At 35.6% G+C, this 13934-nt stretch overlaps 1 protein-coding gene across 5 annotated transcripts; it reads right to left on the reverse strand.

Moving 5' to 3' along the window:
- Positions 1-329: 329 nt before the first annotated feature.
- Positions 330-13266, reverse strand: Cdk1 (cyclin dependent kinase 1). Of its 5 annotated transcripts, none has more exons than XM_021732474.3 (8): positions 13147-13266; positions 11229-11290; positions 8305-8461; positions 7145-7268; positions 5253-5423; positions 3643-3806; positions 3389-3530; positions 330-1314 (listed from the first exon to the last, which is right to left on the reverse strand). In XM_021732474.3, exons 2-8 carry the CDS (start codon positions 11263-11265, stop codon positions 1216-1218), a joined length of 894 nt encoding a protein of 297 aa, XP_021588149.1. In that variant the 5' UTR covers positions 11266-11290; positions 13147-13266; the 3' UTR covers positions 330-1215. The 5 variants fall into 5 exon arrangements, with proteins under 5 accessions (XP_021588149.1, XP_005334373.1, XP_077897771.1 ...); XM_005334316.3 differs by having other exon boundaries at positions 13038-13147; XM_078041645.1 differs by lacking the exon at positions 13147-13266 and adding an exon at positions 13024-13112.
- Between the last annotated feature and the right edge of the window lie 668 nt (positions 13267-13934).

A 13934-nucleotide genomic window follows, 5' to 3' on the forward strand; every position in this document is an offset into this window, starting at 1 on the left:
GCACACTGGCTTCCACTGAACCCCTAGAACAAAGTAACCAAACTGCAAATCTCATATGTCTCAATGCCAAAGGTGATCAACACTTTTTCCTAGAACATGAAATTTCTAAAGAAACATAGATACTCATCAAATATTTAATGAGCTGGGTTGGGTGCAAGGACCAAAAACATAAGAATGCAGATTCTAGCCATATAACAAGGAGAAAAGATAGGAAATGTGGTTGAGAAAATAAATGTACCCTAAGAGTAAGAAACCTTTTTATAGACATTTCCTTGACTATAGCAAATAATTAAAATTAGGCTACTTATAGGATAAGAATGATAATAAGCAGCATTATGAAACAATTTAATTACCAGAGTCATTGGTTTCAACTGAATACTCACACATTAGAACCTGTTTAGAAGGCTGCTAATAAAGATCACTATTGAAATTTTTAAGTTTTTAAGTCAGACTTGAAAGGCAAGATAAGTGATTCCCCTTCATACACAGTTATTAGCTCTGACCAAGGCATAAGAATTCACTTAGAAAAATTGCTTTCATAACATACCTAAAAATAGGATAGTTCATAAATTTTCAAGACTGTTCTTCCCTGCTGTGGACAGCCCTTGATCTCTGACTGTAAAACTTAGCAAACTTTGGCATGTTCTAATGTTAGTTTTATAAGTTACTGAAAACCTCTATAAATTTAGCCTCATTTCTTAGATCTGTAGTGTTCTCATTCAGAATGCTTAAACACTGAAGTCACAAAATGGAATACCAATATAGAAATATTCATCTTTAGTTACCACATGGCAAGAAACTGACAAAAAAAAAAAAAAAGTAAACATTCAGGATAAAAATACTGCAAAGCATTATGGAATTTGAACTTAGCACTTTCCTAAATTTTAGCAGTTCCAACTATAGGAAAATATAGCTGCTATAAGGATTGAGATGATTTAAGCTAACTCAAATATTCCCCAATTTTTAAAATCCATAGATTTTTATAGTTTTATTATAGTAACAAAGAGTTGTCACAGTGAGATCTACACACATGTACAGAATTATTACATTTAAACTCATATAGAACAATATTTACATTTTAAGTTATACTTTTGAAAGTAGAACATGAAGTACAGCTGAAGTTTTACAATAAGAAGAAAAATATACAAGACAAAAAGAGAGTCAACAGTACAACTATCCATCCTCCATATAACATGGACACTTTTGGTCAGAAAGCTACATCTTCTTAATCTGATTGTCCAAATCATCAAAATATGGATGATTCAGTGCCATTTTGCCAGAAATTCGTTTGGCAGGATCATACACTAACATTTTCTGTAGGGGAGGGAAAAAAATTAGAAAATAAATCATTTTAAAAAAATCTCCATAAAACCTTAGTTTTTTTTAACCAATAAACCATATGCAAATAAGGTTAATGAAAATCTACTAAATTCACATTTTCATTACTTTAACATCAAGCTACATGTCTCATTCCTCCATATTCTACCCTCTAGCTCTACTCCTTAAATTACAGATATCTCAACCTTTTTAACTTGTAAATTATAGTTCAGACACAGAGATCTTTAAAACCAATACATAAATTCAGGAAAGATATCTGGTTAATTATATTTACTTCGAGAATTAAATAGCTGTCTGAGTAATTTATAACATTCTTAAAATGTTGGCAATTAACTATAGTGGTTTTTGATGCAGCTTCCAATAAATTCCCAATTTAAAAACGAAAACAAACAGAAAACCCCATAGCACAATATGTTATAAACAGCTAAATAAATTAATTATGATCAGGCAATCTAGTATACAAATTATTTTACACATTACCTGGAAAAGTTTAGTATTGATCTTAAATTCTATCTTAAAAGAAATATTAACCTCAAAGAAAGCCAATGAACAAGCAGACTAGATATTATATATTACATTATACATACATATATATATGTATATAACTAGTTACCATTAGAACTCTTTTATGTATCTAACACTATATGAAGGGCTTTGGATATAGCATGTCCATTAATCCTTACAACAAAAGTAATTCAGACCCTTGAGACTCAAAGACTCTAGCAACTTGCCCAAGTTCATAGAGCTAAGAAGCAATAAAGCTGGAATTTGAATCCTAGTTTAATTTATGATCAACTGGGGGAAATTTGTATCCCTCAGGGGAATTTTGGCAACATTGGAGACATTTTTTGATTGTCATGATGGGCGTATTTGTGTTCCCATCTAGAAGGTAGAGAATGGTGATGTTAAACCTACTACAATGAAGGGAACAGTTCTAGTAATGAAGAATTATCTATTTAAGTTGTCAATTATGGCTACATATAGAATCTTACTTAGGGCTTCTCTTCACAACTGGGAAATCTGAGCTTAAATTTTGTGGCATGATTTATATATTACGAATGGAGCTCAAAGATCATCCTAAAAGATCTATTTCATTACAAAGCAATGTTTTTCTTTGTTTAAACTTGCCAGACTATTTATTTATTGGCACCATATTACCTGGGATTTGTAAAATTGGTTCATTCTAAAAATTCAAAACTTAAATATTATTCTAAGACAGGCTTCTGGAAGCAGGCCTTTTAAATAATTTTTGTCTTGTTTTAAAAGAAAACAGTTGTTAACTGGGAATAGAAATATAATAGAGGGGAAAGATTAAGAACTACATTAATCCTTCTAACCTTTCTGATGAAGAAAACCAGGCACAAAGTAAAAACTGGAGTTCAGGTTATAAACAACTTTAATGACTAAAAATATCAAGCAGTAAGGAAAGCACCAATGTCTAGGATGAACAAAAAAAAAAAAAGGAACTTAGTAGTAAATACTGAGACAAAAAAGCTGGAAAAGAAGACTACAACTCACCAACTTAAAAATCTTTACAACTTTAATTAGGGCTAGGGTGTGTTCAGTGGTTGAGTGCTTGCCTAGTATGCATGAGCAATGCAAAATAAAAAACAGCGAAAAGGTGTTAACTCTAGTCTCTCCTTTAGATCATGAACAACAACCTATCAGATTAAAAACAAAAGAACTTTCATGCTAACTAATTCTCTTCTCTCTAGTGTTTCTTTTTTTTTTTTTTTTTAATATTTATATTTTAGTTTTCGGCAGACACAACATCTTTGTTTGTATGTGGTGCTGAGGATTGAACCCGGGCTGCACGCATGCCAGGCAAGCGCGCTACCACTTGAGCAATATCCCCAGCCCACTCTCTAGTGTTTCTTGATAGCTAAAACGGTTCTAGTAATATAACAGACAACTAACTCAACAAATGTTGGTTTTCTTCCTATTTCCCAGGTAAAAGAAATGTTATTGAATATACCCAGTCATCAATGTTAAAGTCAGTATAATTATATATTACACTATATCACTGAAAGCATACAGAGAGCTTTCTCACCGAGAGCAAATCCAAGCCATTTTCATCCAAGTTTTTGACATGGGATGCCAGGCTTCCTGGTTTCCACTTGGGAAATGTATTCTTATAATCCTGTAAAGATTCTACTTCTGGCCACACTTCATTGTTGGGAGTGCCCAAAGCTCTAAAAAAAAAAATCATAGCAAAATAGGAAACTGTCATTTAAGGCAAAAATACTATCTTGTTATATACATATTTATTACTTAAAAAAATTAACAGCTTAGTTATAAAAATACCTGAAAATCCTGAAGAGTTGATCAATTTCTGAATCTCCATGAAAAAGTGGTTTCTTAGTTGCCAATTCTGCAAATATGGTGCCTATACTCCAAATGTCAACTGGAGTGGAGTAACGAGCTGACCCCAGCAATACTTCAGGAGATCTATACCAGAGTGTTACTACCTGTTACAAAGCAAAAAATATACAGAATAAATGTGGTATATTAAACTACCTAAATTTCCTTTAGAATGTTGTAAAATTGCAACTAATAACACTGTTAGTCAATTAACTATACATAGAATATTAAAATTAAGCTAAATATTTCATTCAAGTTCTACTCTTTAGGGAAAAAAAATAAAAAATACTAAATCTTTTCTTGCTTTTCAAGTCATTAAACTGTTATATAGGGCTGGGGTTGTGGCTCAGTGGTAGAGTGCTCACTGAGCATGTGTGAGGCCCTGGGTTCTATCTTCAGTACCACATAAAGGTAAATAAAAGTATTATGTAAATCTACAACTAAAAATTATTAAAAAAAATTTTTTTTTAAAGTTATATAGCTGGGCACAGTGGCACATGCCAGTAATCCCAGCAGCTTGGGAAGCTGAGGCAGGAGGATCATCAGTTCAAAGCCAGCCTCAGCAACTTAGCAAGACCTGTCTCTAAATATTTTTAAAAATGGCTAGTGATGTGGCTCAGTGGTTGAACGCCCCTGAGTTCAATCCCCGGTAATAAAAAGCAAAACAAAACAAATAACAAAAAACCCCAGTGATATAGGTTATCAAAAAACAAAACAAAAAACCCTATTGCTATAGATTTGGAGGTGATATTCTTTAAAATGAAGATTCTGCTTGCATGCTAAAACAGTATACAAATAAGAAACATGAATAAACCATGTTAGTTTATTCATGATCTAGAACTAATTAATCATTTTAGTATATTTATCAGAATGATAGAAATATCAACTCTAACTTAGCACAAAGCTAATGAGCTCAAACAGCATTTATTTAAGCCTAAGAGAACCAAATAATTTATTTATGCAGTCATGGAAAAAATAATAAAAAGGAATAATAAGAAGCCAAAACATCTATTCAGAAAGTTATTATCTGCAGTCAGTCTTCAGGTGAAACTGTATACAACTCCAAAAAGACACAGGTTTTCAACAGTCCTTTACTATACAATCCAACATTTGCTTTCCCTCCAGAAACACCAAATGAAATGCCAACCCTTCAACACAACACTGGCAACATGACAAGGAGGCTGGGGTGTAGCTTAGTGAAGAGCACTTGCCCAGCATGAGAAAAGCCATGGTTTGACCTCCAGCACTACACGTACGTACGTACACACACACACACACACACACACACACACACACACACACACACAAAAAAAAAAAAAAAAAAACATGATTTTTATACATACACACACATATATAAAAGCTTCTAAATGAACTGTGTATCAGAAATAGTACCCCTTACACAACGAAATCTTTTAATCAATCTTGTTGTGCATCAGAAAGCATCCAATTAGGAGACAGAAACCAGTGACTTGGGGAAAAGTTTAATATAAAGAATTAAACTATAACTGGACCAGAATAATGAGATTAATAAGAAATAATGAAAACTCACTTACCTCATGTGTATATACCCTAATAGGTATCCCAAAAGCTCTGGCAAGGCCAAAATCAGCTAGTTTAATTGTTCCTTTGTCATCAATCAATAGATTTTGAGGTTTTAAGTCTCTGTGAAGAACTCTTCTAGAGTGACAAAACACAATCCCCTGAAGGATTTGGTACAAATAACTCTAGAAAAGGAAATATAAGTTAGAAACGTAATCTTATAAAATACAATTTTCTAAATATTATTAACCAATTTGTTTTAATGATATAAGAAATAATAACGTAGGGAATTGATTTACCAAAAAAGCCTTCAGGTCTTTTGAGACTAACAAGCATTTGTGTGCTAGAAGTCCATTTATATATGTCTATCTTATTGATAGACATTCACCTATGGGCACATTTATAGTCAGATGATATCCATATGAACTCATTTAGTCCTATTTTACTAATTTTGGGACCTCTTATCCTTCAAGTCACAAGTTCTTTTTGAGTTTCTTGATCTTCCTTCTATGCACTTACATCAACACTGTTTCTCTGTTGAATAAGATTGTTCTTTTCATTTCTATCTTTCATCTTTACACATACATTTCCTCTTTGAAACCAATAGCCACAGATTCAAAAAAATGGCAAAGAGGATATTATGATTATGTATTTAAATGGACACAATCACAAAATTGCTATTTAGTAGTTCAGAAGTGTTTTATATGATATTAACCAAGAACAATGTAATTAACATTTGAAGCAACATGGGTATTACAGAAATATATAGTACACATATAAAACAATGACTTAATTTTGAAATTGGAAAATACATAAAACCAATAAGAACAACTGGCTAGCTATTTAGGAAGCTGGGTGTATGTACCCTAGTTCTTAAACCAAAATAAATATTTGATCCATGCAGAATTTAAAGCAAAGAAGTGGGTAGGAGCTAAGAGACAGACTTACTGAAACTACTAGAAAGATTGTCATTTATTATTCTGAATAAGCTATTTATAAATGACTCTAAGCTATTTATAATTGATTATCAACTAAACATGAATGTTTCAGAGTAAATTGCTACGAATTTTTAAAGGGCAATTGGCAATATCTACCAAGATCTTAAATGTAAACAAACCATCTTCAACTTAGTTCCAGTTCTAAGAATTTATCCTACAAGGTGAAACACAAAGATAAATATATAAGAATATTTACTGCAATATTGCTCATAAGAGTAACAATCACCAAAATGGAAAATAACTATCCATCAATATGAAATTGGTTTAAATAAGCATAGCAAAAATATAAACAGACACAAATAGGTATACACATCTAATAACTTTTCACACCCCAAATAATGTATATTAATAATGTATATATAAATGATTCCTTTTGTGTAAGAGCTCCATGTTCATACACATACAGAGTGGACATAAATGTGTAAGATTACAATTAAAACTAACAATTACTGCCTCTAAGGAGCAGTTTGCTAAAGTTGGTATAAGGCACTTTTACTTTATATATAACAAATGTCTACAATATATTAATCAAATGTTTTAAACCAGAATAAAATAGAATCATCTGCCACTACCACACTGCTCCAGGCTTTTTTTTCCCTATATTATTTGTCAGCTATGGAAAGACCAGAATGCCTTAGTTTTCAACAATAGAACACAGAGAATATCAGTTTTATGTTAGGCTCAGACACCATTTTTCACTAACTAGAAGCATTATCTGGCAACTAAACAGACAAATGTTAATCTATCTAATAATCTGTATAGGAGGAAATAAAGTATGAAATATTTTTTCTTTCTCATTCTATTGTCTAACACTTTTTCCAATCATAGTCCGACAAAACCCATGATTTCTACATAGATTCTTTACCTTTACAGTATATAAATATTAATAAAATTAGTAAGCTTCTTACCTTAACAAGTGAAGAATCCATGAACTGACCAGGAGGGATAGAATCCAGGTATTTCTTGAGATCCATGGAAAGGAATTCAAAGATGAGATATAACCTGGAATCCTGCATGAGCACATCTTGAAGGCTGAGAATAAAAACATGAAAAAAAAATTGCAAACCTGTTTCACAAAAATAGTTGAGTAAATTTCATAGTGATTATTATAAAAAGTGGGCTTAGAGGAGATGGCAACTCCCCTATTTTCTGTAAAGAACCTCAGTGCAAAGCTAGAATTTGAGAAAGGGCAATTTAAAATTAAGTCAACTTTCACAGGAGATACTAATTTATAAATAACCTATATTCCAAAAGAACATGTATTATCTAGGATGGCTGCTCATTGCTCAGAGCTTGTCTTTCCATTTAAGTAAGTAGAAATAAACTTAAGGAAAACCTAACCTATCTCCAGCCCAAGCAAAATACAATTAGGTTCTAAGCTCAACCATAGGAGAACCACTCCTGAAAACACCCTAACACTTTTTCCAATCGTAGTCAGACAAAGCTTATATAATCTTTTTCCCCCTCCTGTTTCATCTGACCTAGGTACCTGGCTTTAGGACAGAGGATAATGAGAGACCAGAGCCCCCAGAGTGGGAGCACTGACAAAGCTCCACGAAAAGGGCTCCTTTTCTCTATGGCCAGCTATATCATGCTTTTCCAGCCCCCAATACTAATTCTCATTACAAAGCTCTTAAGCCTATTTCTGGTTTTTTTTTGGGGGGGTGGGGGTGGGGGTGGGGGGTGGACTGGGGATTGAACTCAGGGGCACTCAACCACTGAGCCACATCCCCAGCCCTATTTTTACTTTATTTAGAGACAGGATCTCACTGAGTTGCTTAGCACCTCCCTGTTGCTGAGGCTGGCTTTGAACTCTCGATCCTCCTATCTCAGCCTCCCAAGCAGCTGGGATTACAGGTGAGCCAGGGCCCTGCTCCATTTCTGTTTTAAGTTTTGTGATTTTTTTTTTTAACCCATGCCCAGCATGCACAATCAACAAAAAGAGTAGGACTTTATTCCACTGAGCAAAGTCAGACCAGAGACTAAGCAAATTTAAAAGGTTCCACACTGAAATTCACATTTGAAATAGTATGGGTAAAATAGTTTAAATTCAGATATTATACCATACCTGACTATATTTGGATGACGAAGTTCTTTTAATAGAGAAATTTCCCGAATTGCAGTACTAGGAACCCCTTCCTCTTCACTTTCTAGTCTGATTTTCTTCATGGCTACCACTTGACCTGTAGTTTTGTGTCTACCCTTATATACAACTCCATAAGTACCTGAAATAGACAAAGTAAATATCTGCTATGCAACACCCCACAAACTAAAAGTTCTTGCACATGATAGGCAAGTGCTCTGCCACTAAGATATGTCCCCAGCCTAAAACATTTTTTAAATAACTGAATTTCCTTAAGTCGTCACCAGATAGAAATGTCTTTGTGGCCAGATGGGAGGTTGTTTTACCCTCAGTGCTTTCTAAAGGAAAGTGAGGGTAATTACAACCTATCACGTTTATGGATTAGAAATAAAATTCAAGTAGACATCACAAGTTTTTCATAAATTTGAACTACCATTAATGTTGCAACACATGCAACAGAAGAAATGGATTGTTCATAAACTGAAATTTACCTCCTGCCACATATCCTACATGACTGAAAAAAAAATTAGGCATAAAACAGTTTTAAAAATTTGGGCTCAGGAAATAGTATTAACAGGAGTTGTAGACAATGATGGGATTTGTTGTTACATATTCATACGTACTTACGATAATATAATGCACCAATAAAAAAAGGGGTGGGGAAGAGGCAACTGTCCTCATCCAGAAAAGAGACAAAAGGACCATTTGTTTTTACTAAGTCTTTATTAGACCTAATAAAGCTCATACCATCTACTATGCACTAGGAAAATCTCATACCATTTGGAAGTTAACAAAAAACACTAATTCTCATTATGTGGGTTCAGATAATGAACAACAATGTCAATAAAAAGAATAGTAGAGTGGGAGGGAAGGTGGACACAGGGAATAGAAATGGCAATAAAGGCTAGCTAGCTAAAGTTCATACATATGCTGCACTTAATTCCCTAGATAAGTGCTTTAAAAAAACAGGCTGGAGTTTCAGGACAGTGTTGAACCCCTTTATATGTATAAATTTTGTTGAAGAGTTTTTGTTTTCCATGACATCGTTGTAACTTAAAAAATGATTAGAAGTAATACTGTAATCCTAGCTACTTAGTTTGCTGAGACAAGAGGATCACAAGTTCCAGGCCAACCAGGGCAATTTAGGAGACCCTGCCTCAAAATAAGATTTTATAAAAGTTGGGATATAGGTCAGTAGTAGAGAGCTTTGCCTAGTATGCATTAAGGTCCTGAAGTCAATCACCCAGTTTTTTTTACTAGGGAATGAACCTAGGAACACTTTACCACTGAGCTACAACCCCAGTTTTTTATTTTTTTTGTTCAGATACAAAGAACTTGTGATTCTCCTCCCTCAGCCTCCCAAGTCAGTGGCATTATAGGTATGACCTACCACACCTGGAGAAAAAAAAATTTTTTAAGTGATTAAAATTCATTTTCCTATGGACATTTCTCTAAAAGTAGCAACATTTCAAAAAAGCCTAGGAGATCGGTTTAAGACTAACAGAAGACTTGTCCCAGAAAATCAAGGAAAAATAAAGAACATGATCAAGTTATAGAAGCCTTGAATTGTAAGCAGTAAACCTCCATTTGACAAATATTTAGAGGTCATTATTAAATTCTAGCTAGGTGTCTACCATCATAAATATATTTATTCTCTATGACATTATCTTAAGTCAGAAAAGAGTTCAAAGAGTAGAATGACAAAATTCAGAAGAAACTGGATAACAACTTTGTAGTATTTGCAATGAGTAGTTTGGATATATCTTAAAATTAGGTTGTCCAAAGTGAAAAAAGACCTCAATGTCAAGAGGGCTAAAATGCAGGCAGACATGTTCTAGATTACAGAGACTAAGACATTAACTGCCTTCGATCTTAACCCATGGATCTTTGGAAAATACTGAAAAAGTGTTTAGGGGTAAGCACATCTCTACAGCTTACTGCAAATGCATCAAAAAGAAAGACAAAAATGCAAAGATAATAAACAGATAATAAAGTATGACAAAACACATCTTGGTAAGGATGTTACAGATTTGTCATACAAATCTTTCAACTTATAAGTTTGGAATTGTTCCAAATTAAAGCTTTCTAAAAATCAGGCTGGGGGCAGGGCAGGAGGGTGGGGGAAGCTCTCCTAAGTACTGAATCTGACTTCATGCATGTTAGGAAAGTGCTCCACTAACCAGCTACACCCCTAGCCTTTTATTTTTGAAACAGGTTCTTGCTAAATTGCCCCAAGTTTGCCTCAAACTTTTGATCCTTCTTCCTCAGACTCTGAAGTAGCTGGGATTACAGGCATGTGCCACCACACCCAGCAGCTTAAAAATCAATACTAGCTTAAAATTGAGTACTAGATTTAAACAAGGTTCCTGGCAGAAACAAAGGAAAATTCTGTATAGAGGACACCATTTAGGCTTCATATTATTTCCACAAGTTAATTTTTCAAAAACAATATGCAGCACACAATATCCAGCCAGGCAGCAAAATGAGAAGATTATACAAGCCAGAGCAATTAAAAAGAATATTAAGGATGTAAAGGGAATGAATGATTATATACAAAATTACTGGTTTTTAGAATAACTGCCAAGAGGCTAATAATGTATCACAAAATTATATACTAATCTCTGCTGCAGACCCCAAAGCATATGGAATAAGTTATCAAGTATTTTCAAAACATAAGCATTGCAAGTATTTGGTGTCAGAAGCATAAAAGACTATGAGGGAGATCACCAGGAAATCATATTAAATTCTCTTGAAATGTAAACATTAAGTTGTTATGTTAAAAAAAAATGCACATTAGTGTTACCAGGTACCTTAATGGTTGTATTTTAATAAATTTACATGATTGTACTTTACAGAAGTAGCATTGTTGAAGTACCTTTTAAAGCTCTTATGTTTTTAAAATCACTCACCTTCCCCAATTTTCTCTATTTTGGTGTAGTCTTCCATTGTTACACAATAGGTATGACAGATCCTAAAATGAGAAACACTAATTTGATTATATGCCACTAAGTCTTAATGAGATCCTATATGAAAGCATTTTCTACAGTGCCTTCTCCAGTATATAAAGTATCCCATAGATATTATATTAATATTAAAATAGTTACTAGAGAATCCTGCAATAAGACTTTCCAACCATTCTTAGCTCCTAAAAAAACACTGCATTTGTATATTCTACACAGTACTTAGCTTGTTCAAAACAAATTAACCCTCAAATTCAGGCATCAACTTATTTATTCCAAATAGTTCAACAATGTTATTTGAATTTGTATGCTTTTTTTTGAAGATGATTCAAAAGAAACTATGTTTTAAAGACATGAGAAGGGAACTAAACTGGTCAGGTTTTTAACCATTAGAAATAAGATTTTGTTTAAAAACTGCAAAAAATGTAAATGTTTACAGTTGTTCCTGCGACAGTTTTAATCTTCTCCTTTGTTTTTAACAGCCACACAAACACATTCAAGATTGTGAAGAGTAGCACCCTAAAAGAAAATGAAAAGTGCAGTTCCACAGATAATAAAGCTGACAACCTGACATTCAAAACTACTTCAGCTGCTAAGTTTGCCAACGAAACTTCAAAAGCCCAAAATATAGTCACCTTGATAAATGATCCCTAAGAATTTAGATTGCTCACATTATCTTCAAAAAGAAAATTCAATTCAGAAAGTAGAGATAAATCTTAAAATGAGCCCCGTGAGAGGCATTAAACCAGCTGCCCTGGGGGTTTGACTTCAGGCACTGGTCATATATGCTAACTTCCAGAAATGCCAATGGACAATTAACATTTCTTTCAATCAGATTTGATACACCTTAACTACAATAAAATTGTTGAGCTCGGTTTTTTAACAGAGAGCTAAAAGTTAACTCAATTTCAAAGCTGAGCTCAATTCCCTCCCACCGTTTTCTGGTTCTAACAATTTAAAATAAAGCATGCTACTTAATGCTTTACTAGCTGCAGGAGGTGAAATCTCAATGTTGGCATCTCCCTATCCAGAGACCTCCAGGTCTTTATGGGCCTGCAAGAAGTGCACACCAGTAACTTTTGTATTAGATTCTTTAAAAAACAAAAAAGTCAAGGATATAAGAACTCAAGTGTTTCTGTCTTTAAGTATTTCTTAGCCTTTCTGCCAATTCCATAGTATATAACGACCAACTATATTACAGGAAAAACCCCAGTTCTTCTGTCTCGGAGACTGGCTAAGCATTCTTAAAATATCCCAGTGGGCAAGGGCTACAGGCACAGAAACCCGAGAAGGCCCACAAATTCACGGATCGATTTCTCCAACAGCCCAAGTTTAAGGGACCCGCGTGGTCACCTGGCCAGGTGCGGTCAGTCTTGCCTTCCACCGCCGGAACGGGAAGGGGGAGCCCACGGGCCTAGGGCCGAGCCTGGCACCCGCAGCTCACTGCAGTCAAGCCAATGCACGGATTTTGCTTCAACCCCGACCACAAAGCCTCCTCGGGCAAGTCAGCGGCCTCCTCCCGAGCACAGCTAACCCGGGCCCCAAACCGAAATTTAGGGCAGCCACGAGCCTCCCTCAAACGCCAGGCCCGAGCCCCTGTGAAGTCCCTGCCACCCTCAGAGGACGGGCCTGGCCCTCATACAGTCCCTGAAGACCCCCCCCCCCAACTCCGAGCGATCACCCCGCTTCTCCACTCGCCCTCGGAGGTTCCCTGCCAGGCGACGCCCAAAGGCATGACCCTGACCCCGGCAACTCTACCCGGCTTATGGTCCGGCGGGGGCCGCGGCGGCAGCTACCAGGTCTGCGACTCCACACTCAACTTCTAAGTGCCAGCTTTGAAGCCAAGTGCGAGCAGTTTCAAACTCACCGCGCTAAAGGGGCTTGGATCCGCCAATCAGGTTACCCGTAGACTTTCAAAGGAGCCAATCAGAGCCCAGCTACACTTGGGCTGGACTTCCCGGGAGGCTAGAGCGCGAAAGAAAGAGGAAACGGCGGCTGGGAGAAAGGAGGAGGGCGGGCGCCAACTGAATCTTTCATTCCAGTAGAGAATCGTCCTATTGTTTCTAGTCACAGGAAATCTACGATTCTCTGTTTTCATTTTTATTTTTTTTCCTCCCAGTACTGGTAAAATTAAAATTTATTGCACTCAAATAGCTCATGACAAAAGTGCTATGGTATTTACATAGAGATCCCATTACTTTCCCTCCTAATACTTAAGGTTAGTGTATAACTGTGCTTCTTTTTTTTTTTTAACTTTTTTTTTTGTAGTTGTAGATGGACAGAATTCCTTTATTTTGTTTATTTTTATGTGGTGTTGAGGATCGAACCCAGTGCCTCACACATGCTCCGCAAGCGCTCTGCCACTGTGCGACAGCCCCAGCCCAAACTGTGCTTTTTTAAATGACCAAAGAAGCATATTTCAGGTATCATTACTAATAAGATAATGAAAAAGGCCTGGCGAGGTGGCACATGCATGCCTCCAGCAACTGGGGGAGGCTGAGGTAGGAGGATCCCAGGTTCAAAGCCAGCCTCAGCAACAGCGAGGCCCTAAGTAACCCAGTGAGACCCTGTCTCTAAACAAAATGCAAAATAGGGCTGGGAATGTGACTCAGTGGTTGGGTGTCCCCAAGTTCAATCCCCACTACTCCACAACCC

The sequence above is a fragment of the Ictidomys tridecemlineatus genome, chromosome 1 (assembly GCF_052094955.1).
Source record: "Ictidomys tridecemlineatus isolate mIctTri1 chromosome 1, mIctTri1.hap1, whole genome shotgun sequence".
NCBI classification, from domain to species: domain Eukaryota; kingdom Metazoa; phylum Chordata; class Mammalia; order Rodentia; family Sciuridae; genus Ictidomys; species Ictidomys tridecemlineatus.

Bases quoted from the DNA above. Each gene is read 5' to 3' on its own strand.
- Cdk1 (XM_021732474.3), bottom strand. From the start codon at position 11,265: ATGGAAGACTACACCAAAATAGAGAAAATTGGGGAAG. The intron at 7,269-8,304 runs GTATGGTATAAT...TTTTATTCTCAG, and splicing joins CGTCATCCAAATATAGTCAG to CCTTCAAGATGTGCTCATGC. The intron at 1,315-3,388 runs GTGAGAAAGCTC...CCTCCCCTACAG, and splicing joins ATGGCTTGGATTTGCTCTCG to AAAATGTTAGTGTATGATCC.